The 26041-nt window shown below is 40.6% G+C and overlaps 1 protein-coding gene across 1 annotated transcript in view; it reads left to right on the plus strand.

Annotated features, from left to right (window-relative positions):
• The window catches only part of PTPRT (protein tyrosine phosphatase receptor type T), a 443055-nt gene that overhangs the window by 99470 nt on the left and 317544 nt on the right, over nucleotides 1-26041 (plus strand). Inside the window, exon 2 of the mRNA XM_041419248.1 lies at nucleotides 21394-21519. Coding sequence (XP_041275182.1) covers nucleotides 21394-21519 — 126 coding nt within the window. The remainder of the gene's footprint in view (nucleotides 1-21393; nucleotides 21520-26041) is intronic.

Consider the following 26041-nt stretch of genomic DNA (forward strand, 5'->3'; position numbering starts at 1 on the left):
CTGGTCAGAGTGGCAGATTGTTTTTAAGTTACTCCTCAGTAGGGTTAATTTGAAGTTTTTGTGGGCAGGTGCACAAGCAAAAGCTTTCCACTGAGTTCAAGTTTTTGCACCTACACAGGCTCTGCCATTTAAATTGTGTTTGTGGGAAAGGTTATTGCTGTTCCACAATGTGCCAGCATCAGGAAAAGGATAAAAACACCAGGAGATTGTGTAACGCTGGCACAACGGGATGAAATTGAGTTTGGCACTTCTGGGTTCTCTTTCATGAAATTGGCAACTGTCTGATATCTTACTTGGTCTGCTGGAGAGCTCTTCATACTTAGCAATCTTTTTTAAAGCAATTTACCAAAGGATTAAGTGACCTTTTTGCTTGTGAAACTGGATTAAAGCTGGGGACTTGCAGGGGCTCTCATGCAATGCCACGACAGGTTCAAGTCCCAGCGCCTCATCAGCTCTGCTGCATGACAGTAATTGGAACCAGGGGACATTTTCTTACACAGTCATGAAAAAATTGCTGTTGTTTGGTTTATTTTGTTTTGGTTCAACCCCTTCCCCCCTGGATTTCTGTAATTTCTCAGGAAGGTCAAGGCTTTTGCTCCTGGAAGAAGGAGGGAAACGATCTACACACACAAAAAAAAAAAAAAAAAAAAGCAGCATGCTAGGTTTTGGATCTGTGAACAGCCCTCATGAACTATTGTACGGATCGGCAGTGTCAGTGGAAAGGGTGATGAAGCTTGGAAGAGCTCTGGGATGCTTTGATAAGTGAAGGTTGGAAGGGAGGGAGAGGGGAAGCTCACACTGTAGTATTTTGCTTTTTAAGTACCAGATGTCTTTTCTGTAGCCCTAGAAGATTTATCAAATTAACTCCCCTCTCTCCCCATGCTTAGTTTTCATATGTCTACTTGTACCACAGAAAAAATGCAATTAAACTTTTGCTTTCACTCAGGCATTGGTACAGCGAGAACATTTGCTCATTTATAGCAGTGGCAAGGTCATGAACTGCACACTTATTTCTATCTAATTTTTGTGATTCTGCAGTTGACTTCTTAACTGAAATTTTCAGCTTCATTAATTAAATTTAAGCAGTCTTTTTTTTTTTTTTTCTTTCTACCTAGGATTATCAGTTAAAAGGGAAAATGAGCAGAGAAAGCACAAATATTGCTTTCTGTTCCTGCATCTTGATTTGAACTTTGTGCTGCTAATACCAGAAGAAAACATGAAAGAGTCTGAGATGAAGAGCTGCTGGTGACAAAGGCGGGGAGGTCACACAGCTCATGGTCAATTTAGTACAGCAGGGATAGAAAGGAGAGACAATGCAGTTGTCACAGGAAGACAATCTTTTCAAGCAGCATTAATTCAACCCAGAGTTTTAAAAGTAGTGTTGAAGTTGTTTTTCAGAGAATCCATTATCAGAGGCCACTGCTGGAGCTACACCACATTTTCCTGATACCCTGAGCAGCTGCCAAGTGAGGTCTTCAAACTCTTGTCTTTCCATGTGTATATCCTGCTTCTACTTTCATTTACTTGCCTGGCTAACTCTTCTTGTGTGCAAGGTTAGGGAGGTCTGCAAACAAGCCCAAATTGAAATTCTCTCAGTATTTAAGTTTCTTTAGTAAAAGTAATGCAGCATTATCCTTAATGCTAGAAAATTGTATTAAAAGGTCTATAAAGTAACACTTAAAGACTTTCTCACATAATCTAAAGTGATGGTAAGTACTGACCAATAAAACATTGTCTTTTCTAGAAATGCTGCTTTTTCTGGAAGAGTAATATGATTATTCTCCTATATAGCTTTCTTTTCCAAGGTAGAATTTGAAAGGGAAATGCTTGACCTGCTAATTGATAGATCTTATCCATTATTTTAATGCACTCACATCAAGATGCACTTGCATTGTTTGTTGATGTGTCTATCCTGCAACCCCACATTAAGAAAGTGTTTCAGTGCTGTTTGCTTTTCAGGGAATTTTAAACCTCAGTTGTAGTGAAGGCTTTATAGTAATGGGTGTAAAGTTTGCTCACTGGTGAGTGTGAGTGTGAACATGACAGCAGTGCGTGCCTGGGAATTCCAGCCTGCCATGGGGAATGAGCTGCTCCTGGTGCTGTCCAGGTGCTCAACCTGAGCAGGGCTCCCAAATCCTGGTTTGGGTTCTCCAAACTGGGGCTCTGAGTGTGTGGAGCCGAGGAGCTGCTGGGATCCACGCAGGGCAGGCTGGCTCTGGCGGAGCCCAGAGAGGCCATGAGCAGCTGGCACCTTGCACAAGGAAGGGCACGGCGACCTTGGCACAGCTGGGGAGGGACACTGCGGTCCCCAGCACAGGAAGGACATGGAGCTGCTGGACAGAGTCCAGAGGCGGCCACCAAACTGCTTAAAGGGCTGGAACACCTCTTGTAAAGACCGGCTAAGAGAGCTGGTTTTGTTCCCCTGAGCAAGAAAAGCCTCCATGGAGGCCTCAGAGCCCCTTCCAGGGCCTGAGGAACTCCAAGAGAGCTGGAGAGGGATTGGGGACAAAGGGTGGAGTGGCAGGACAAGGGGAATGACTTCAATATTAAATTAGTAATTCTAGATTACGTATTAGAAGGAAATTGTTCCCTGAGAGGATGGGCAGGCCCTGGCACAGGGTGGCTGTCCCTGGATCCCTGAAAGTGCCCACGGCCAGGCTGGCCACTGGGGCTGGAGCAGCCTGGAACAGTGGAAGGTGTCCCTGCCATGGCAGGGGCGTTGGAACAAGATGATTTTTAAGGTCCCTTCCAACTCAAACCATTTTATGATTCTGTGATTAATTGCTGGCAAGTTTTGGAGTCTGCAAAAATGGTCGCAGGTGGAAAATCCTGCTCTCTTTCTTGCTGAATAAAAATCCTGTCTAAAATAAAAGTAAATGAATGATACAGGATCAGAGCATTTGATTTATTTGAATGCTGTGTTTCATACCTCAGGGAGAAAGAAAAGAAACAGCAATTCTTTCCTTAAAAAATAGTTTTTGGATTGAAAATGTGGCTTAAACTTTATGTTGACGATCTGAGATATCAGAAGAAGTTAGAGATCCATTACTTCGTAGTTTTCCAGGGCAGCAGAGGAATAAACCATCATTCCTGAACGCTGTCTCTCTTTATAGGTGGCAGGGTGAAGTTAATGGTGGTTCAGACTTTCAGTCCAGGTTTTGTTAAGGCTTTTGGATCTTTCAGGCAGAACAAGTGGGATATTTGGGTTACAACAGCCGTATGATTGTTTTGAGGAGTAATGAAAATACCTGATGACCTGAATTAGGTAAAGACTGTATGGTCTGTGTGAGGACAGGAGATAGATAAACCACCAGATGTGAATTCTTATTTATTTTTCTTAATCTGTAGTTATCAGTGTCTGTAATCTGCCTCACAGTGCCATGGAGGAGTCAAGTCAGAAGGAATCAAAGCAAACAGCTGGAATTTAGTTTGAATTTAAAAGCCTTCCTGAATGGGACTGACTTGCTGGTGAGCAGGCAACTCAGAATTGGGTGAATTGATGCCAGCTGCTTCTTTACTTGCCTAGGAAGTAGTGGGTGTAAACTTAGGGGATTCTCAAATGGGGAATTAAGGTACCAGGCTGTTAAAAGCAGGGTATGGATTATCCTCTGAATGTATCCTACCAACCTAAATCTTGTGTATTGGGATGGAACTGCAGCAAAGAGGTGCTCTGGCATGTGTACATGATGTCTGATTCCCAGAGATCTTTTTCCTGTGTCGCCAGCACAAGGATGTAACCTAAAAAAGAAAGCAAAGTTATGTTCAGATGCCTTAGGTATCGTTATTGGGCAGCTTCTAAACTGTGGTTTAGGAAACAAATTACAGCAAAAGTTAGATGGTTTATAATCCTTCAGCTTTCCCCTCCAACAAGTACCCCTCTCCCAAGGATTGCTGGCAGTGGCCCTTTGCTCAGACACAGCAAAGCAGAGTTTCAGCAGGTAAATCAGTGTTTGCAGCAAATCTTGGACTCCTTGCATTAATCCTAAACTGCTGCTCCCCCAGCACACTGCCAGCATCTCATCCAGCCAGGGGATCATTACTGTGGGCTCCAGAGCATGGAGCGTAATAGAGATCCCAAAGAAGTGAAGGATTTAGCTCAATAACCTGCATTTGATCACATTCTGGCCCTCACTCAGGTCTCTGGGGTGCTATGATAATACAAGTAATGGGAAATTGCATATTCAGCTGGGTATATAGTTTTCACCTCTGGCATAAGGAAAAAGGATGAATATCCATTGCAGGGGACATTTTTAGGAAAGGCCTGTGATTGATATCTTAGCCAAAAAGATTTAAAACTCTTAGAAAACACTTTATAATTGCCTCAAGATGCTGGTATTGAGTGGCAGCAAATTTAATAATTTAAAGATTAAAATAAGAATATTATAGTTTAATGAAGTCTCTTTATGTGCCTGTGGTGTGTAGGGTTTCAGGCAGATCATGGGTTTTTAAAAGTCACATAGAAAAGGAACAGTTTAAAAACTTAATAATAATTTAAAAAATGTAAAAAATGGGTCATTCAGTAAACTGCTTCCTGTATTTCCTAGAAACTTTTTCCTGATGGAGTAAATGAAGTCCACGAAGCTCACTGGAAACAAGTAAAGGCTTTTTTTAAGCTGCTGTAGAAAATAATGGATTAGTGGATAGAATTATGTGACCTTCGTAGGAGTCTAGAAATTTGCTGAGTTAACTGAAAAAGCAAACAATATTTTAAATAAACTACATTCCCTGGTAGACAGGGAATGTATCTGTTCAGAGTAGCTGGGGCTGCCCCTGGATCCCTGGAAGTGTCCCAGGCCAGGCTGGATGGGGTTGCAGCATGCTGGGACAGTGGAAGGTGTCCCTGCCTGGGTAAGGGGTGGGGCTGGAGAGGCTTTAAGGTCTTTTCCAACCCAAACCACTCTGTGTTTCTATGATTTTCATGTGTTCAAATCTCTTCTTTTTGAGAATGAGTAAAGGTATTACAAAATGATGGGGGGGGGGGGTTGGTGTTTTTTGTTGTTGTTAGTGGGGTTTTTTGTTTCTTCTAATTTTTTTAAATTTTTATTTGATTTGTTTTTGTCTGGGTTTTTGTTTTTGTTTGTTGGTTTTTTACTTTTTCTTTTTTCTTTTTTTTTGTTTTGTTTTGTTTTGGTTTTTTTTGTTTTTTTTTTGTTTTAATCTGAGTATTCTGTCAGGAAATTTTAAGTTTTCTGCTGTGGGTGATATCTCTTTCACTCCAATATAAATGCACTGGACACCACCAGAGGGAAACAGTCACGGTGCATAAATTATACTCCTCATTGCCACATCCCTGTTCAATTAGTAATAAGCTTTATGATAGTCTGGTCCACTGGGGTTCATCAAAATCACCTTAAAAAGGACTTGAGTTATGTTTCTGTGCTTTAACAGCCTTTTTGATCATATTTCAAAGATTGCATAGCACCAACTCATTGTTGTATAAAAAAAGGGACAGACCTAATGCTTTCAAGTTTCCAGGGCTTCTTTCCTGACCAAGCACTTTCAGCTGCTGTCCTCAGTGAGTTACCTGTTGTACACAAGTTTGTACACAGACTTTTTGCACGATGAAGGAAAATAACTGTTGGTACCAGGTTTCATGCAGATCAACTCCCTGAATGTGGCAGCAGAAAGAGGATAGGATCTTTCACTAGGTCTCTATATTAATATACTTGTTATATGTATACAAAAATTAAATTTGCAAAGTTGGGATAAGAACCAGCATTTCTGCTCAGTGTGTGCTTCAGCAGTATTTTGGAATTTTCCCAAAATTCAATAAGCCAAAAATCTAACTTTGTAGTAACTAGTAAAGGCACTTGTGAGTTACTGATTCTAGTTTATTCAAAATCATATCAAAACAGTAATGGCAAGTTTGGGGAAGTCAAGTGGAACTTGTTAAATGAAGGGTTTTAGAGCAACTCCCCTTGTTTTTGTGTTCCTCATTTTCACCTTCTCACCTGTGAAACACTGTCAGTTTGCCAGGACTGGAAGTCAGGTTCTATTTTATAATTGCCCTGTTTAATTAGTACCAGTATGTTAGCGCACTGACTTTATCTAAGATATTAAATCACATAATTGACACTTTAAGTATTGTAAAATGTGGAATTGAATCATAGAGGATTGGTCCAACAGGGTATAAATTCTTTTATGTGCTACTGAATTTTTTCATGTTGATTGCTAGAGCTGGAGAAGTTTAAATTAAGGTGTAAGTTTTTGGAAATACTGACATAGATCCTAAAAGACAGACTTTACAAGGGAATTGGTATATGGATGCACTGTTTACCTGGATGATACCAGAAGATTATTTGTGTGCATGAAATGCAGTGGCTAGGGATGGGCAGCCTGGTTTAGTGGAAGGTCTCCCTGTCCTTTAAGGATGAGATTTAGGGTTCCTTCCAACCCACACCATTCCAGGACTCTGTGACTGGTTTGGAAAACATAGTGTAGTACATTTAACTCAAGTTTAATAGCATTGCTATGGACAAATAAGCTGAATGTGTGAGTCTAGGAATACCCTAGCATTGTAAGCTTTTTTAATACCTTTCTACTGGACCAGGCTGGAGGAATCCTAACTGAGGTTAAATGATAATTTTTGAAATCTTAGTTTATTTCACTGCTGCTCCGAACATAAAAACAAGGAATGTGCTCTTATAGGTAGTCCCTTATGCACAGCTGGATGAGGATAAAATTATAAGACAGGAGGAATTAGGATTTTGAAATGTGATGACATTAAAAAAATGGGATGTAATTTAGCATTACAGAATGCAAGATCATGCATCTCAGGACTCATTAGTTTTTTTGGTTTAAGATTTGAAATCAGTTGGAAGTGACAAGAAGCTGTTGGAGCATTAAAACCAGGAGACTGAGGTGGGTCTGAGATGTGCTTCTGCAAAGAGAATGTCTTTGGGTAAGGCAAGTTGGCAAAACAGGAATGTGTTATATAGATCAGCAATTATTTTATCTTTAAAAGGTGATTCCATCTGGACAGCACAGGTACTCCTTCAGAGGAGAAATTAATTCAGCACATCACAGATGTAAAGAAGGGCTATAAGGAGATGTGGCATAATTGAGAATTTCTGCCATGGGGAGGCTGGAGTGTGTATCTTCCTTAATCCAGCAAAACAGACTCAGGGAGGTGCAGTGAAGGAAAGCATGGAATGCTCCAGCCACTCCAGGTTGGAAAAAGAATGGATTGAGCAGGCCTTCACTGGCTGTGAGGAACCAGCAATGCCATCACAGGACTTCTAGCTCCAAAGACTAAATAACAGAGTGTGCAGGAACAGGAGGCAGTGGTTGGAACCTGCCTTAGCACCACCCTCAGACTGTGTGGCTTGGGTGAGATTTCTGTATTTTGGGAACTTCACTCAAGAACAATCAAACTTTTGCTACAGTGAAACTATGGTTTCACAATCTGCTGAGGCAAAATTGGCATCAAAACTCTTCCAGAATGAAATAATTTTCTTTTCCTAAATACAACAAACAATGTTTCACTTCTGTCCTCAGCACGGTGTCTTCCAGCTATCCCAAGAAAGCTTTGGTGACATTGGCAAGAAAATAATATCCTATGTCATGGGTCATTTTTCTCTTGAGGACACCTCATTATTGCCTCCATCATTCAATGTAGATTAAAAAATAAAACCAGATAATTTAGCTGAGGATCTGCTAATAACTCTTGTAATTTTGACTCGAGGCACCCAGCCTGTGCTGTCACCACGAGTTCAGTGTTCCCAGGGGCTGCTGTCAGTGCTTGGGACAGAGGTCACTTTTTAATAGCTCATTTCCTTGTTTTCAGCTTGGAGTGCCATCAAATCCCACGTTTGTGGTCGCTCCTCCACTACAGAAGTATTGTGGCAATTAGCTGTGGATAGGTGAGGAATCTCCCAGCACAGCTGGCTCTGAGCTCTTGGGTGAGGAGTGGGGTCAGTGTAACTGCTGGAAAAGCTGGTGCTGTGACTGGGATTCAAGTCAAGTGTGTTCAGAAAGTCTCTGTCACACTTGTCCTGCTGCTGGATGAAGATGATCAGTGGTTGTATCATCTTCACCTCCGAAGAAAGAGAATATTAAACCAAAACCTGACTTACACAACTCTGGTAGAATCTTTATATCTGAAGCTATGTCCACTCACTTGGATTAGTTTTAGTCTCTGTGCTAATAAAATTATGTCTGCTGGTTAAATAATGCTTTTTAGAAAAAAAAAAATCCATATTAATTATAGTCTCTGTTCTGGGAAATTCTATTAGTTTTTGCCACAGATGAGTGTTTTCAGATAAACAACATCTTTATTCCAGCTGGGACTTCATCATCAAGTTTATCTTAATTATCTAATCTTAAAATAGTCTTAAACTGCTAGAAAGGCTGCAGTATAGTCAAGTATCACAATTATTTCCTCCCTGTGAGACAGTGCTTTAGAATAAAAAAAAAAAAAAACCAAAAAAGAAAACAAACAAACAAAGCAAAGCTGATATTGATAGTCTGGTGAGAAGTCTGTCTTGTATGAAGTGAAAATGTGATGGAAAACAGTTGTGCCTCCTGGGTACAGCCTGCCAGGCACAGTCATTTCCATGGAAAAACAATATCCTGCAGTCCCTGTTCCCTCCCTGGGGTGTTGGTTCAGCACGTGGCAGATGCTCTCTCTGCAGTGTCACTGTCCCATGCCAGTCCTGGCACAAGCACCACTGTCCCCTCTGTTTCCAGCTGAACCCCTGAAGGTGTCAGCCAGGTGTCAGGCTGTGGCAAAGGTGTCAAAGTTATCCTGGGAGTTTACAAATTCCAGAAGTGCACAGAGATCCTGCATGTGTGAGTATCAGTGAAGCTTGTCCATGGAATCACAGAATATCCTGGGCTGGGAGGGACCCCCAGGATCACCAGCCCAGCCCCAGCCCTGCCCAGACTCCCCAACAACCCCACCCTGGGCACCCCTGGGAGTGGTGTTCAAACTCTCCTGGAGCTCTGGCAGCCTCGGGGCCGTGCCCATTCCCTGGGGAGCCTGGGCAGTGCCAGCACCTCTGGGGAAGGTGGGAAGGTGTTCGGGGCTGGGAACGTGTTTTGAGGAAGATTCAGTGTGTGCTTATCCTGTTCATGAGTATTTCTTTCAAAGGAACCCCTGGCAGGTGTCTGACCTGATCCAGCTGTTCTGGTTTTAAGCTGACTGTCTGGAGTTCCCTGTGATCCTTCCCTCTGTGAGTCACAAATTTGTGCTGGTGAGGGGATTGTGAGTAGACTCCGGGATAAAAAAAGGTGGTTTGATGCCGTGATTGTCACAATAGGCTACAAAGTGCATAGATAACAAAAGGAGATGCCTGATTAGCTTATTTTATTATTGTTTTTGTCTTACTTTAGCCTTTCAGGTACAAGCCTTAGCACAATGAATAAAGATCAACAGAGAGGCCATAGGGCAAAACCAAAGTCACAGGACCATGGAACAGTTTGGGTCAGAAGGGATCTTAATTAGGGAGGGCAGGGACACTTTCCACCGTTCCAGGCTGCTCCAAGCCCTGTCCAGCCTGGCCTGGGACACTGCCAGGGATCCAGGGGCAGTCACAGCTTCTCTGGGCACCTTGTGCCACTGCCTCTGGCCATCTGAGTAAAGAATTTCCTCTTAAATTCTAATCTGAATCTCTTCTCCTTTGTTTTAAAAATGTGCTTTCAAACATTCTTTCACTCCATCTTTCTAACATTTTTGGCTGCAATGCTTATTGTGCAGTTAGGTCAAGTATCAGTGTAATTGCACTCTGGTTATAATTGGATAAGTATATTTAATACCAATTCAGTTGATCAGAAACTGAATCTAATTTCTGAATGACTTAATGTCATGATCATAATCTTTTGAAGAATCATATATTTAATAAATCAGATTCTCACACCCATCTTAAAATTTAAATGACTTGTATAAAAATGGACAATGAATTTATTAGAAATTTTATACTTAGTTAAGCTGTGGAGCTGAAATCTTGAGGAGGACACTTATTAAAAATCTTTGCTTCTGAGTAGCTGCACTTTCACCTGGGGCTCTGGGAATGCATTACATTTTAATGGAGTTTCCTGGGCTGTTAAATACTGTATGCAGCTATACTCACAAATACCCTTTCATCTACCAAAATCAAATGGAAAGGTGCTTTATAGGGCTTGGCGAGGAGCTGGATAAAGCAATATCATGCACAAGGTATTTGTCTTATTTCTGGAGATGGCGTCATTCAATTTCAAGTGTAAAGAGAAGTCTCTAAAGCAAAGACAATTGTCTTCTTAAATTACTGGTAAGACCTTATTTCCAGATGTAAATATCCAGTAAAGGAGCTTTTTGTGCATCTGAATAGCACTTATGAACTTTGACTATTTCAGTGTAAGAACATCAATCAAGTTTGTCTGCAGTACTACCAAAAGTGTGGGGTTTTGCACAGGTTTTACAAAATCCTCCAAGATTCCTGAAAGGAAATATTGACGTACTGTCAGTGAAACAGCTTTGAAGTTTGTTTCAAATTTAGATTTTTAGAATCTGCCCTTCACTGGGCCATCTCTGCTTCATGTCCATCCCGACTGCACCACCAAGGGCTGCTGAGGTTGGGATAAAAATCTCAGAGCACTTGGTTCACATGTCTCAATGGACCAGGGATTAAAAGCTGACTGAAACCATGGTCCATGTGACAGAAAAAGGCTTCTTATGCCAAGCTGGTCATTCATTACACTGAGAAGTGATTGCTTTTAGATTCTTTCACCTTGTGCCTTTCAAGTCTCAGAAAGAAATGTTTTAAGGATTTAATGCTTCCCAGCAGAGTTCAGGCTTGATGCTGCTTAAAAGGAATAAGAGCTGTGGAGTTCAGAAAATCTGTCTTGAAAAACATTTTCACTTGGAAATGTATTATTCTAAGTTTCAGTCTTAAACTGGAGGTTATCTATAGCAAAGACAGGAATAAGACCTTAGATGATGGAATAGGAATATTTTTCTCTATGTTCATTACCAACCTGCTTTTGTATAACTGGGATAGTACTGCCTGAAACTGTTCCAAAGAAAAGTGGAGAGTGAAAATAAGATGTTTAACATTTTAACGTTTGGAATTCCTCTAAAATCAAGAACCTCAGCAGATGCTGAGCTGTTCACACCCTGCTATTAACAAATCATTGTTCCCCATCAGTGGATGGAGACTGGGGTGGCTCATGGGGACTCCTTCAGCAGCACGTGGCTGATGGGCCATTTTTGAGCCCACCTGTGTCACAGGCTGCAGGTGGCCAAGGCAGGGGGGCCCCTTAACAAAACCTGAGCTGTCTGTAGAGATAACTGCACTCGTGCTCAAGTTACTCTGGATTTTCTCCTCATTGCCATGCTGCCCCTCATTAATGCAGAGTTTGGAATGCTGCAGCTCTGCTAAATGCACATTCTGGGTCAGGGACTGTGAGAGGAAGATTCATGGCTGTAATTGGAGAGGCACTTTGCACATATGCTTATGTAGTAGTAGGAAATTTGGTTAAACAGAAGAGGAGCTCTGTATATTTTTAAGAACTCACAAGTGCTGTTAGGCAGAGACCTATTTATTCCTGGCACGTATTTACTCTGTGTTTTTCTCTCTGGGCAATGAATTTACACAGAGGAGGCTGGAGGATAAAACCAAGCAAATCTTTTTTTCTCACACTGTTTCCAGTGTGCTGCAGAGGACAGAGGGGCTTCCAAGGCTTGGTGTTTGCCCCACTGCACTGGGATTCTGAACAGCATCCTGGGTATTGCAGTGCACTGGTACATCAAGGGAGAAAATGTGGATAAAAAATGCAGAGGCAGAATAAATAAACTGAAAAAACAATTAAAAGTCAGGTACAAAATTACTGAAATTCAAATCTGCAGCTGACTGTGAATGCCTCAACCATCAGTCAGCTGATGGAAGCTTACAAGAGCTCTTACAGAGTCAGGATTTGCCCTCCTGTTCCCAGTCTGACTCCAGGGCAGCTGGAAGCAGAGCAGCTGGAGAGCCACTGTCACTTCTGGGGCTGACTTGCTCCTGACACATTGAATGAAGATCATGGTTTGACTGAAAACAATTTAAAATACATGTCTTTAAATATCCTTGACTTTGCACTTTAACTGTAATTTGAACCAGTAAGTGCCAGCAACAAGTGAAAGGGCATTTGGAAGAGATAACCTTGATCTGAGATAAGTATAAAGTTGGAGCTGTAGGAATTGTTAGAACTCAGTAAAAGTTATTTATACAGCCATTCTCTGGGAGTAGCTTCCAATAACAGTTATTAAATTTAGTATGATATATCAATGGCAAGAATCATTGAAAGTTATTACCACTGTATTATTAGCCAATTAGATTTTATTTGCTGATACTCAATAACAGATGATAGCTGTCCTTTTATCTAAATCTGATATTTAACCAGGGTGAGTTGAGCTAATACTTGTCAAGCATGGTAGCTCAAATATCAAGGACCTTTTGGAGTCCTGCACAGTGCTGCATCTTTAATTGCACACGTTCAGAAGCAATTTAAACAAAATATCAGTATTGTTCATCAAGAACCAACCCACTTCATTAGAATCTTCTCCAGGAAAACATTTAAACTACTGATAGCTCTTTTTGGAGCTGTTTAGAATAGAGATGGGATGTGTGTGTGTGCACATAGACATTTCTGTTCTCATGAAGACTGTGGGTGGTTTTCTCTGAGTGCAAAAGTAAGATGCATTTTGGAAGTTCAGCACTGAGTTAATTTACTTCCCTTGGCCTCATTTGGGAAGTTAATAGAATGATTATAAAAATGCCAGTCCAATAAAAACTTAAATTCTTCTCTGAAAAGGGTATGTCTGTTCTAGTTACATTTGATGGCAACCAGATTGTGTTTAATTCTATTCTATGTTTGGTGGTGTGGCAAGAAATCAGACTTCTTGCCCTTATTTAAAATAATTCTTGTGTTTTATGACCATGAACTTCCAATGGAACATCTCTGTTGGAAAGAGATCTTCCTCCAAAACAGCAGGACAGGGAAAAGAGAAAGATTGGAGGTTTTGTAGTTGCTGTTGGAATTCTTGAAATGGTGTCTGTTGAGACAATATTTTATTCATCACCAAAGATAATGTGAGTCAGTCAACGGCTGCTTCTTGCTTGAAGTTCAAACACATTAATTTGAAGTTTGTATAAAAGCTTATTGAGAATGAGAGGCTTGCTAATGGAATATAAAATAAGTGAGAAACAGCTACTTCCAGACAGGTATTTTTGCCTTGTAGAGTAAAAGGAGGGTGTAATTTAAGTGTGCAGCTTGAACAGCTATCCATGTGACAGATAAAATGCTGGAATGAAGCAAGCCAATAGAGAGCTCTGACTGATCAACGCTCCCGTGTAGCAGCTGAGGTAGAATTCAGTGGAAATGCTCTATAAATACAATGTTGGACAAGTCTGTTAAGATCTACTGAATAATTAGCCCTAAGAATTTTCAGATACTGGAACAAAAGAAAAGCAATGTTCCTTTTTTTTTTTTTTTTAAAGAGACAATGAACACCCACAGATAGCTTTTACTGACAAATATAACTAAGCACATCTTCAACAGTCATGGCTAACAATTTAAGGTGAATTTTTGGGATACAAAACAGGATTATTTTAGAAAAAAAAAAAAGTCCCATGACTTAAGAAATTAATTGAAGCAAAGTAGGCCTTTTTTTATATTTAGTCTACAAGTATAGCAGCAAGTGTGTGCTACAAATCTGTGTTTTTAAAAGGAAATCTTCATTCTGTCTTACTATGACTAAAGCAGGAGTCTGCTTCAATCATGGAAAGCCATTACATTTATAGACTGAAAGATTATTAGTTAGAATCTTGAGAAAAGTTGGTGGGGAATATCTGTTTAAGAATCTTTTATGGGTTTGATAACCTGTGTTAATTTTACAAGTTTCATTTCCTTGGGACAGGCAAGTCTGAACATTCTTAGCATAAATCTTCGTGTGATGCAGCAGACTGGAACTAACTGAATTTGGAAAGTCGGGGTTCTCTGAAAAGGCGCAGGGTATTAACTGACTTTTTTAGCAGCTTGAAAAAAAATTTCAATCAGATTAGAGATATGTACAGATCTCTAATATTAACTTATGCTTAAAGCAATAAAATGTTAATATTGAGCCACTGAGATAGTGACAGCTCAGCTGTCAGTAGCAAAAATGTATTCCTGGCATTAAATAAAGGACATACATTTTTGCAAGGCAAGTTAGATGAGTCATCCTTGATTTGGACATATAAATTGAAACAAATGACATTTAGTGTTAGTTTTAGTCCTGGGATACTTCAAAGTGGTTTCACTGATCCGTGGTGGATTATGAAGTACAGAATTAGTAATGAGTGTTTGAGCAGGTCTGGGGCTCAGTGATGAGACACAGAGGGAAAATTCAGCAAAGCGAAACCTGTAATGATGAATTTAAGGAAGAGAACTCAGCTTAAACTGACAAGTTCAAGGCATGGAGCTTAAACACTCATTCCATGAATGTCAGGATCCACGAGGCTTGCTCTGCTCCATTGGGATTAGGAACAGAACTGATAAACTCTGTCGGGCTCTGCTGCACATTTGGGACAAACGCTTCTGCAGGGAAGTGCTGGGAGAAAAACTTGTTATTATGGGAGGGCACTTGAGGTGTTCATGTGACAAAGCTTCACCTGTCTGTTACTGGTGACGCTCCTCATGGACACCACGTGTGATCCCTTAAGCAATATTTTGAATGTAGCAAGGTTCCTATGCAAGGAACCTCCAACTATAGATTTTATCCCTGCATGGGAGATGTGTGTGCATGGAAACTCTGCTCAGAGCTGCTTCAAAATGTGTGGGAATAGATAGGTAACACTGGACCTGCAAAGACAGCAAGGTCATAGAGTGTATACGTGGAAAAAGACTTAGAAAATGTGTAAATATATGCTGATAGTATGAGTGTCTTCCTTAATGGCTTGATAGCATTTGGAATCATAATTCCAGTTTTGAACCAATGACAGCTTTTTTAAACTGCATTCAGGATTTTCAAGGATTACATTGGTTTACGGGAAAAAAACCCCAAACCCTATACATATATATTTTAATTCCAAAGAGAAATAATTTTCATTGGTTTTTTTTTTTTTTTAATAAAGACAAGCTTTCTGTATGCTTCCCCTGTAATCTGGATTGCCAGGGTGCAGAACAGGCAAAAAGAATGAAATTTAGTCATCTCTAACAAAAATGCTTCAAGTTGGCCAGACATTTGCTACTGGTATCTCAGAAAACTGACACCTTCCAGAGCATAGATAAAACTGTCTCTGCTTTCATGTAAATTTAGCAAGACTATGTCAAGAGTGAGATGTCATGACGAGGAACAGAAGTGTCTTGTGGTGGGTGAATCACTCCTCAACCATGGGGACTGACACTTGCAGCAGAAACCATGCCAGGTGGGATGTATTAGAGAAATCACTGATTGTTTCTGAACCCAAACATCTGTGTGCCTCCAGAGAAGCACTGCTGTGAGCACCAGCAGCTGAGAAGCCTGGGAGTTGTGTTAATGGCTGAGCGATTCACCTGAATCTGTGCAAGGTCTGAGCCCAGTTCTTAAAGAGCTGACATCAGAAAAAGAAGTTATGAATGCTTTACTTCAGAGTTTATTCCTCCTTACACACTGGAGAATCTATTCCCAGTTTCTCCTGGTGTGAATCCTCTGTTAGCTAATGAGGCATAAAAATGATCAAAGCTTTCCCTGTAGTTTGAGGAGTCAGAGCATCTTTGTCTCCTTTGTAGAGTCTGAGTTTCAATGCACCCTGAATAGATGGTGCCCTTTGACTCAGTCAAGATGACTCTTTTTTCTCTGCAGAAACCTGTTCTTTGAAAATCTGTGGTTATAGAACAAACATTTGGTTAAGATAATAAAGTACTCATTGAAATTGGCCAGCTGCAAGAGCAGGTTGATGTGCACTTGTCTGATGTCTTCTGTCTTCATGTTTCTGGAAGGACTAGAAAGCACATCACGGACTTACTGATCTTCCTGAGTGAGGAAATTCTAATATTCCTAATATTCCTTGATTTATCCCATCTTAAAGCAACTCAGCACAAACTTTTCATTCTTCATTCTCTCCCACTTCCAGAAGAATACACAATAAGATTTCTCAGGAATTTGCTATATGAATTCTACAGTCTGAAAAATAAGTTACAAATGGAGTTTTATACAATAAATCCCCCACTAGGAGTTACTTTAATGAGCCCTTTTCCATCTCTGGAAGGGATGAGAATGAATGATCAGAAACAGTGGTGGTTTAATTTGTAAAGTTTTATAGTTCATAAGCACTGCCTCATCCTAACTGCATTTGTTTCTTCCTTTACTTTCTTCGCGTTTTGTGGGTTTAAGATAAAAATTGATAGACTAAATCTCAGCTCTCATGAAAGTTTCAAAAGGGATGTCTACTAAAAAGTGTTCATGCTTTCTTAAGTTTTGCCCATTTTCTTGCTGTTTGGGCATTATTGTTTTTATTTGTTTTGTTTTGGATTTTTTAAGTAAATGAGAGAAGTAACTACTTCTTTTTGGAGGAATGCTGAAGTGGATCAATGAGACTGATGTTGTCATTGTCTCTATCCCTTTCCCACTTTGGGATTGCTGTAAATGCCTGATCAAATTCTATCTGCTGCTCTGTTTCCCGTGTGTGTTTAGAACCACAGGATAGCCAATGAGGCTTCACACATCACTGTGTTTCTTTATCCTCTTTTAGAAGTATTGTGTTTTTTATCTGGTGAGTCTGTGAGAGTTTGACATTGGATGACTTTATAAAACATTCAACTAATTGGATTTGTTAAAATAAATAAATCAAACACTAATTGGAATGTGCCCTGCCATTATTTTTGCTTACTGAATTAGATATTATGGCGTGAAGTTCTTTTTATCATATTTGTGCACTTATTTAAACACCCCCCTGGCGCACACTTCTGCAAATTCAATTATATATTCAAAGGAGCCATTCAATTTATGCAAGGCTGGTTTACATATAATCCAGGGGCAAGTCTCAGTAACTGATGATAGGTCTGCTCAAGATTAATTAGCATCATTTAGATGAGCAGTGGCATTGTTACAAGCCCGCAGTGTAAAACAAGGGATATTTTATCCTTCTTATGTGAGCCATTATTTGCTTCAATATGACCCTTTTCAGGAAGGGAAAAGCTTTCTTGTTTAGATTTCATTTTGTGAAAAGGGTTTAACACTACCTGTGTTATCCAATGCCATCAAAGCCATCTCCATTCCTTTGTCAGTCCCACTGAGCAACTGCTCAATTTGTTTAATTTTTAGCCAAGCAGGAAAAAGGCTCCAAACATCCCAGTATCTTTTCCAAAAATCCTCATTCTTGCTAACAATTTATGAAGACCTAGCACCCCATTTTGGTGATTGTGTAAATGTTGTCATTTTCCTCAAGCTACTCTGTGATATGTGATTGAAATGATAACTTGCAGACCTGGTAACTAAATTCATTCAGTGGTCAGTCTTCCTTTACCTTCAACTTGAGGATTATTTTTTTCAAGGTTAATAAATAGCTCTCAGAAAGCAGTCGGATTTCAGCTATGGATGACTTTCTTTGGGGATGGATCTAACCTCTTCCTGTCTTTATGTTCCATCATATTTGGGTGTAGCCCATATAAAAGTATCTGCATAGGTGGGGTGTCTTTGGAAATACTGATTAAGCTTATGCTGATATTAGTGAAAACAACACTTCTGCTTGTTACTATTCCCACTTTAGTGAACTCCTAAAATCTCTTCAATTTTCTGAACCTGGCTGCCAGGAAGGGAAGCTGCAATGTCACATCTGCCAACTCCTGCAGAAAGCGGGGCCACCACTGATGTCCTTGCTTGGCAAATGTGAACACAAGTCACTGTGGCTATATGGATTTATCAAGGATTAGATATAAAGAAAGAATTTTTTTACTGTGAGGGTGAGGCCCTGGCACAGGGTGCCCAGAGCAGCTGGGGCTGCCCCTGGATCCCTGGCAGTGCCCAAGGCCAGGCTGGAGAGGGCTTGGAGCACCTTGGGACAGCAGAAGGTGTCCCTGCCATGGCAGGGGTAGCACTGGATGATCTTTCAGATCCCTTCCAACGCAAACCATTCTGTGACTGTTAAAGTAACCCCAAAATCTGTGATGTTCTGATATATTGTACTACTTTCCTGTCACTTTCTGAAGTTTCTTCTGTTCCATAATACAATATGCACTGCAACAGTGAAGAGAGGAGTTGTTGACTTTTTGGCTCACAAGTCTCAAGTCACAAGGCTCTGGCTCCCAGATGAGCCTTTATTTCATTTTTAATTCTGCTCTCAGTGGACACAGCAGAGCAAGAAACTGGTGGACACTGCCCCCCTCTTGGCACCCAGGATTCACACAGGCAATCTGTTCGTCTGAGCCCTTAAAATCAACTCCAGCTTTTTGTCCTTGTCCTCATTTCCTACAAATTCACCTCCACATTCTAATTCTGCTGCTTCTAGTAAATTAATCCTTCTGGCCTATTGCCCTGTCACTCTGTGTTTGGAGGTTTCTCCACTAACCTTTTCTTTCTCTGAAATGTCGGTGTCTTGCTGCTGCTGCTTTTAAGGCTCTCCATGGTTTATCCTTTCCTTTCCTATTCAGCTGTACTACAAGGTTAGCTTTGACTTTCAGGCAAGGCACTTTAAAGCTTCCTCAGGTGTTGTCTTGTATCAGCAGATGCTCCCAATTAATTTCCACAGTTCTCACTGTGTCCCTTTTTCAGCTCCTCACACTCCATCTTCCTCAGCGAGGATAAAACCACCTGTTTAGCTGATTATGCCAGGCTATTGACAATTACATTCCCACTTCAATGAGCTCTGCTGCCCCATATTTTTCTACTTATTGCTTGTTTTGCTTCTGGGACTTTGTAGCAGCTCCTGTGCAATTTTCTCTGTGTACAGGAGACCTTGCACAAGAGTGGGGCTGGAGCTGAGAATGTGTTTACAATTCCTCCACAGGAACAGCTCCCAGACAGCCCCATCCCTGAGTGCTGAGCAGGGGGGTGGGGATGGTTTGTGTCTGAATTAAAGGAAATCTGTCAAAATGAGAATGCCCCATGCAGGCTAAGAGCACAGGACTGGATTTTGCTTCTTGTTCTGCTCGCTGGGATAAAGATGATTTTCACTGCTCATTCCCACACAGTCCAGGCTGCCTGGATCTTCCCTTAGATTTTTTTAAATGAGCCTGTTCAATATTGTAATTTTCAACCTTTTCACCTAAATTAATTAAAAAAAAAATTAGGGAGACAGTCTAGGTGTAATCCTGCTTGTTTTGACAGCTGGGAAGGCTTCACAAATGCAATAAATTAAAGGCAAGGATTATTGAAATATTATAAAATCATGACAACTCAGAAATATTTGCAGAAGCTACTGAAACAGATAAGTTTTCAAGGGTCATAATATGTATTAACAGATCTATTTGTAATGAAAATATGTAATATATACAATTTTAATTTTTTTAGGGCAAGCTTGATCTCTTTAAACTTTTTTTCAGCAACAGAATATTTTGGGGTGCCAGGTACTCTATCCAACAAACCTTCCTATATTATACTTGACTAAAAATGCTTGGTGAGGCTTTGTAGAACCACTTAAAAACCAGTTGCAGTTGGAGTGCACAGAGAATCATATAACAGAATAAAGAATTGAGAACTATTAATGACATCAAATATATTTGTAATTTGTGAGGAGCTCCATATGAACTGAGATGAATTTTGGACTTGGGGTAATATGGGTGAAAATTAAAGAAGGCTTTAATGTCTTCAGTGTTGGGTAACCCTTTATTGCAGGGGAACCAAAGGTCAGTGATGTGCCCGGTGTTCATTATGTGAGTGCAGCTGTTGGAAGGAGGGAGGAGTCAGGAATATCTCTGTCCATGCAGCTTTGGTTGGTGTCAGTGGTGCCTTGTGCAGGCTGACCTAGAACAGAGACTAGACAGAGCTAAAGAATAAAGGAGGGATTTATTAAAAGGCCTCAATGGATCCACCTTGGGCAGCACAAGAGCCCAGCCAGGGCTGCACCCAGGATGAACCAAAATGGTCCCAAAATGCACGAGCGCTCACGGGGTCTCTCCCTGTGATCAGTTCTGCTCCATTTGCAGATTGGAGTTCATTGTCCCATTCCAGCTTTAGGTTATGAAGTCCCATCCTGCTTGTTTTTCTCTCTTCAGCCCATGTTGTTTGTGCTCTTGGGGCTGAGATTTGGATCATTTGTCCTTGGTCCCAGCTAGAGAAGGAATTGTTTTGTCTCCCTGCTCTGTGCAGAGAGCTCACCATCCCCTGATATGAAGCTCAGAAGTACACACTAAAGCAGCACAAACTCTGAAAAATATAAAAGCTAAACCTGAGGCATCATCAGGAAGCATTGGTGCTTGGCTGGCAGAGCAAGGGAGCGTTGTCCTGAGCACTGCATAGCCCTGGCGTGTTACATGTTCCCAGGTCCTTTGGAGTACTGGGATCTGCAGAGAACAGTGATCCTTTCTTCCTTAAGAGAAATCCAAATCTTTATAGGCACACCTTGGGCATGATTCAAGTCTAAACTGAGTTACCCAGATCCCCGATCCAGTGGATCCAGTAGTGAAATACTTTGGCAGGCTGAGTTGAGATCATAAGGGACACTAGAGTAGGAACATCCTAGGGAATAAACAGTCTCTGTTCTGTGTGACCCAAGTTTCAAAGATCTGCACTGAATACAGCATTTCATTCCACAGTTCCTGGATTTCCTTTGATTCACAGGTGTTCAGGCAGCTGCCAATGCATTTCTGAGAGTTAACTTCTTCCAAGTATTTCAGGAATTGCAGTAAAGGTCTTTCAGTCAGCAGTCTGGAAGGTGTGGATGCCAGTTGACACCTGCTGCTTCTCATTCTCTTGTTCAGAAAATACACGGCCATGCTCAAAAGTATTGATTTAAAAGACTTGGAGGAAGCTCTGTGTGTTCATAGACTACACGGAAATTTGTGTTGTTAAGTTTAGGAGATGGTTAAAGCCAGGTTAAATAAGGCTTAAAAAGCAAAAAGAAGTGAGGTCTTGTTGTAGGAACAGTGATGCTGTGCTCATTTCTCATTTGCATTCTCCTTTCCTTTCCTGATTTAAAAAAAAAAAAAATCTTGGCGGTTCATGCAAATATTCCTGCATGGGGGTATCCTGTGGAATTGTCCTTGAAAATAACAGGTTGAAATAAAGGGGATTGATCTTAGAAACAGTAGCGCAGAGGGAAGAAAACAAGGGCTTCCAGTGAATATAAAACATGGAAAGTACAAAGATATTTTTTGGACATAACCTTTGGAGCTGCATGAAAAACAATGTTCAGGAAATTAGTTTTATTTATTTTTATTTCCTGTGTAAGCTTGGGTACAAAATATCTAAGTAAATGGCCTACCACAAAGAGAGAGAGAAAATTAACCCAGAAATGTTTTCATTTTTCTTGGCTGTAGGTGGTTGTTCATTTGATGAGCACTACAGTAACTGTGGTTATAGCGTCGCCTTGGGAACAAATGGATTTACCTGGGAGCAGATCAACACCTGGGAAAAGCCAACAATGGATCCTGCTGTCCCAACTGGTGAGTGAGGAACCTCATCAACAGTGATGAGATGCAATTCTTGGAGAGAATCAGATGTTATTGCTGTGTATGTGTGTGCTGGCTCTGGGTACACACAGGAGCAGAGCAGGATTTTACTCTGCAATAAAATGTTAATTTTGTGTTCAAAATACTCTGGCAACGGAATTCATAGATGTGAGGTGGCTTTTTGCAATATTTGCCATTGGATATCCTTGAAGAATTGTTTCACATTTCTTATTCTTATTTTGTTTCTCATTTAGCAGAGAGGAAATGTTTTGGATATGAAACTCTAAGGTTCGGCCAGCTTTTGGCATGTTTCTGGATGAGAGAGTTATCTGGGGAGGTTCATGTTGGACAGGCCAGAAGTAAAGTCTTAAAATGTGGAAATATTGGACATTGCAGTTACCATTTAGCTCTGAACTCATGGTTTTAAATTCCAATATTGAGAAAGACAAGAAAGTTTTTAGAGAATTAGTTGTGGTAGCTAATGCTTAATTAGGCTGGAACTTGAGACAGGAGAATATTCATATGCAAGAAAAACATTTCCAGTGGTGAGAGTTACCAGAGTTTCTAATTTACCAATATGTACTGAGTATAGTGTAGATTTCCATGTGATAGTTGGAATATTCTTAGCAGAGCTCACAGTAGTGATAATTTCCAAGTTTTGTTTTCCATTGGAAGTTACCATTATGCTTTATATGGGAATGAATTCTCTAGCCTTAAATTGCTGTGAAATGCTTTGTTTACATTGAAAAAGGACTTGATTTAAGAAAACACTTTAAAGTTCACTGAAAATCCTACTTTGTCCATGTTGGTTGCCACCTAAAATAGCAATACAAGTCTCTTTCAGGCACACAGTGGCAAAAAGACTTCATCAGCCAGTGAAGACTTTGATTTCACTCCTAAAAAAAGAAATATTCATTCTGGCTAGTGCATTGCACTGTGAGAGCACAAGCTACATGGAAGAACAGAATATAATGTTGTTTAAGACTTATTCTTATGCCTGTAATTATTGGGATAAGAGACTTGTAATTGCTGGCTGCCTGGAAGGACACAGTGTAGAGCTGAGACAGCAATAGCTCCCTGCCACAGCCACTGACAGACAGCCCAGACCCCGTTCCTGGGTGCTTGTCAGTAAAAAACAGCTCAGGAGACATCAGCCTGGCTGGGCTTCCTCCAGCACTGAAAGCTGTTTAAGTTCTGTGGGTTTTAAATAATTGTATAATTGGAAATTGTTCAGAATAGGAGCCTTCAGAGTGTGTCACACCTAGTACTACTTGGTTTGGCTGTGGCATCCCCAAAGGAATTAACTGTGGAAGTTGCAGATTTTTGGTCCTGCCTGTAAGAGTGTATTTCTTGATTCTGAATGCTGTTGTGTTTTAAATGATGGCAATTTTATCGCTGGGGCTCCTCAGCTTCAGTGTTGTGTCCTTATTTTGTGTCCTTGGTAAAGACCAAGCTGGAGAGACATGGCAAATCTTTGACTTAGCTGATCCCAGAGAAGAGTAGGAGTTTTGATGCATTTGAGAATCTGGAACAAATGGGAAGGTTTATATGACTTCCACTGGATGAGTTCAATGCTTTGTTAACTCCAATGTTAAAGTAAACCCTTCCTGGCCTCCTTATGGAGGTATATTGTCATCTGAAATACCCTGGAACAATGGAGGGGTCAGCAGAAATCACAGAGCTGGAAAAGATCTCTGAGGTTATTGATTCCAACCATTATCCCATCCCCAAACCATGATCCCACATCTCTGTGTTTTGTGACCACATGTGCCACAACTCATTTTATGAATGCTTCCAGGGATGGTGACTCCATCACTTCCCTGGGCAGCTGTTCCAGTGCATAACAACCCTTTCAACAAAGAAATTTTTCCTAATATCCAATCTAAACAACAATAGACAAGCAGCAGCCTGGAACAGCATAATTAAAAAAAAAACCCAAAGCAACAAACCTACCCAAAAAACCCCAACCCCCAAAAATCCACTCCATATACACAAAAATATCCCCATGCCAACCCCAGGACATCACAGTGTAGTTTATCCAAATACTTGTGGTTTCCCCCTTTCCTTGATATTTGGTATAATGTAAAAAGATATCTAAAGATACTCCAGCAGCTGCAAATTTAATAAAGTTTAGACCTGAAACAAAAAATGCAGAAAACTTCATTGAAGTTAAAAGGCAAAGGTAAAGCAGCAATCAGGTGGGAATATGCTGATAAAGAAATACTGTGTAAGAAGGTTTGAAGGAGTATGAGGGGAATTGAGTCAGTTCCTGATGTGACTGATTGATGTCACAGGACTGTTCACACAGAATAAAGGACAAAATCCTTTGGTGGAAGATCATGGACCACAGCAAATGTGTGCAGAAGGGCCTGGTGTAACAAACTCCATGTTTTCAGGAGCTGTCCAAGTCATGCTAACCTTGGAGTAAATTACAGTTTTCAATCAGATCACCAGAAAGTTGGTGAGATTTTTGGAGTTATTATTGTGAGTCTGTTGCTGGCTAGAATTGTGATGTTTGTGTTGGTTACTCTTTAAAAAGCTGTTTGGTGGGAATAAAAGTTGTTTACTTAATATTCATGTAGAGGCAAAGCCAGGTGGATAAACTGAAGAACAGCATGTTCCACTCCTACAAGCAGGGACATCTTTAAAGCTGGAGTCCTAGAACATGTGATGATTGACTTTTCATTCCACTGAATTCCTCCACAGCAACTGAGAGAAGCAGGGTGTAAATCCACTGAGCTGCAGGGTGTAAGAGGTGGTAACAAAGAGGTGTTCATGGAATAAGCACCCAGAGGCACGACAGAGCACAGGGAGTGGTGGCAGGAGTGCCAGCAGGGCTCTGGGATGCAGTAATGCAAATTTTTATGTTGAGACCGTATTTTAAACCCTACCTTACTTTTATAGCTGGAAATAGGTTAAAATTCTACATTGTGGAAGTGGTGAAAACAAAAAGTGAGCAGGAATTAGGTTGGTTCAGTGACACTGAGTCAGCCTGCAGTGCTGGAAGCATGGCCAACCCCCAGCTGCTCAGCCCTTTCCTCTGGAAAACGTTTCGGCTTTCCTAAGTACCAGCAGATCCCTTTGAATTCAACCAAGCCACAGAACTGTGTCCTCCTGAATACTAATGATGCTGTCTAGCATTTTTTAAAGTCCTTTTCACTGCTAGATCTCAGAGTGCTCTTCAAAGGAGGTCAGTACCACGAATGAGAGCCTGAGTCCCCAGAGCTGTGTAATTCTCTGCTGACACACTGCTGCAAAGGTCTCTGCCCAGGGATGTCTTTCTGGTCTTTATTTTTTTAATTAAAATGTCAAAAAGAAAAAAACAAAAAGCCAATTAAACTGCTCCATTAGCAATGTAGAAGTTTGTAGGCAATTTGTTTTACTCCGTTGCCAGCAAATAAACTGTTTCCCATGAATTCTGTGATTAATTCCTTAGGGCTGGAAACAGTGTTAATTGGGGGATTAAGAACCAGATGTTTGTTGTTCTGAATAAATGTTTCAAAAATGTGGAACACATGAATCGTAGGTATCCCACCCCCAGATTTCAGTGGGACTTTGGTTCCACCTCCTTGCACAATAGCAGGAGTGATTATAACAAAATATTCTCTAACAGATGGGTGTTTACTTAAGCCTGAATACCCTCAGTGATGAGTATTCTACAGCTTTTGGGCTCTTTGTTCCCTTGTTTGAATTGTAGGGGTTCTCAAACCTTCATTTTCCTTTCTGTGGCTTCAACTCTTTATTTTATTTTTTTTCAATTTTTGAATAGGGAGAATAATCAGTTGTTGCTCTCTTATAACCTCTCTTATGTAGCAGTATGCAGTTAAATCTTTATTCTGCAGAACTAAATGTGACCCAGTCCTTTTAACCTTTCTTAATTGTCTTGTTGTCTTCCCTGTGCCTTCACTCATTATTTTCTCACCTTTTGGGGGATATTTGTCTGAAGTTGTGCTACCAAGCAAGGAGTCAGCACTCCGCATGGCAGTGCTGGAAGGCACAAGACCAACCCGAGCCCATCTGGGATCCTGTGAGAGTGGGACTTGAGCTCTTTTGTGGGTCTTTTTTGAGGCTGATGCTTGGTTAACACAACAAAGAAATGTGTTTAAATCAAATCAGGAAAAAGTATTGCTCCTATTCACCATGTCACCACTTTGCAGCATTCCAAGGAGCTGGGACCTGGCTGCTCTGGCAACAGTTGCAAGAATAATATTAATAATGAAAGTATTTAACATTTAAAGTTCAAAGTATTTTACTATCATTTGCTAATTAACTCCAACGGAGACTAAACCAGGGCTGACTAGACTGAAGTAATTACTTTAATTGTATTAAATATATTCTATCTGAATGCAAAGGCATCGTGTCTTGTGCACTTGTGCAGCTGCATTCTTTGCTGTTGGATTTTAATCCCACATTTACTTTGTGAAGTTTTCCTGTTCCAGCTTAGCAGATAAAAGATCAGCACACAGAGGCTGAATTTCTGGCCCCGTCTGCCTGACTGCTCACTTCCTTTCATCTC

This window comes from Onychostruthus taczanowskii, unplaced genomic scaffold (genome assembly GCF_017590055.1).
Source record: "Onychostruthus taczanowskii isolate IOZ18803 unplaced genomic scaffold, ASM1759005v1 scaffold60, whole genome shotgun sequence".
Lineage (NCBI taxonomy): Eukaryota > Metazoa > Chordata > Aves > Passeriformes > Passeridae > Onychostruthus > Onychostruthus taczanowskii.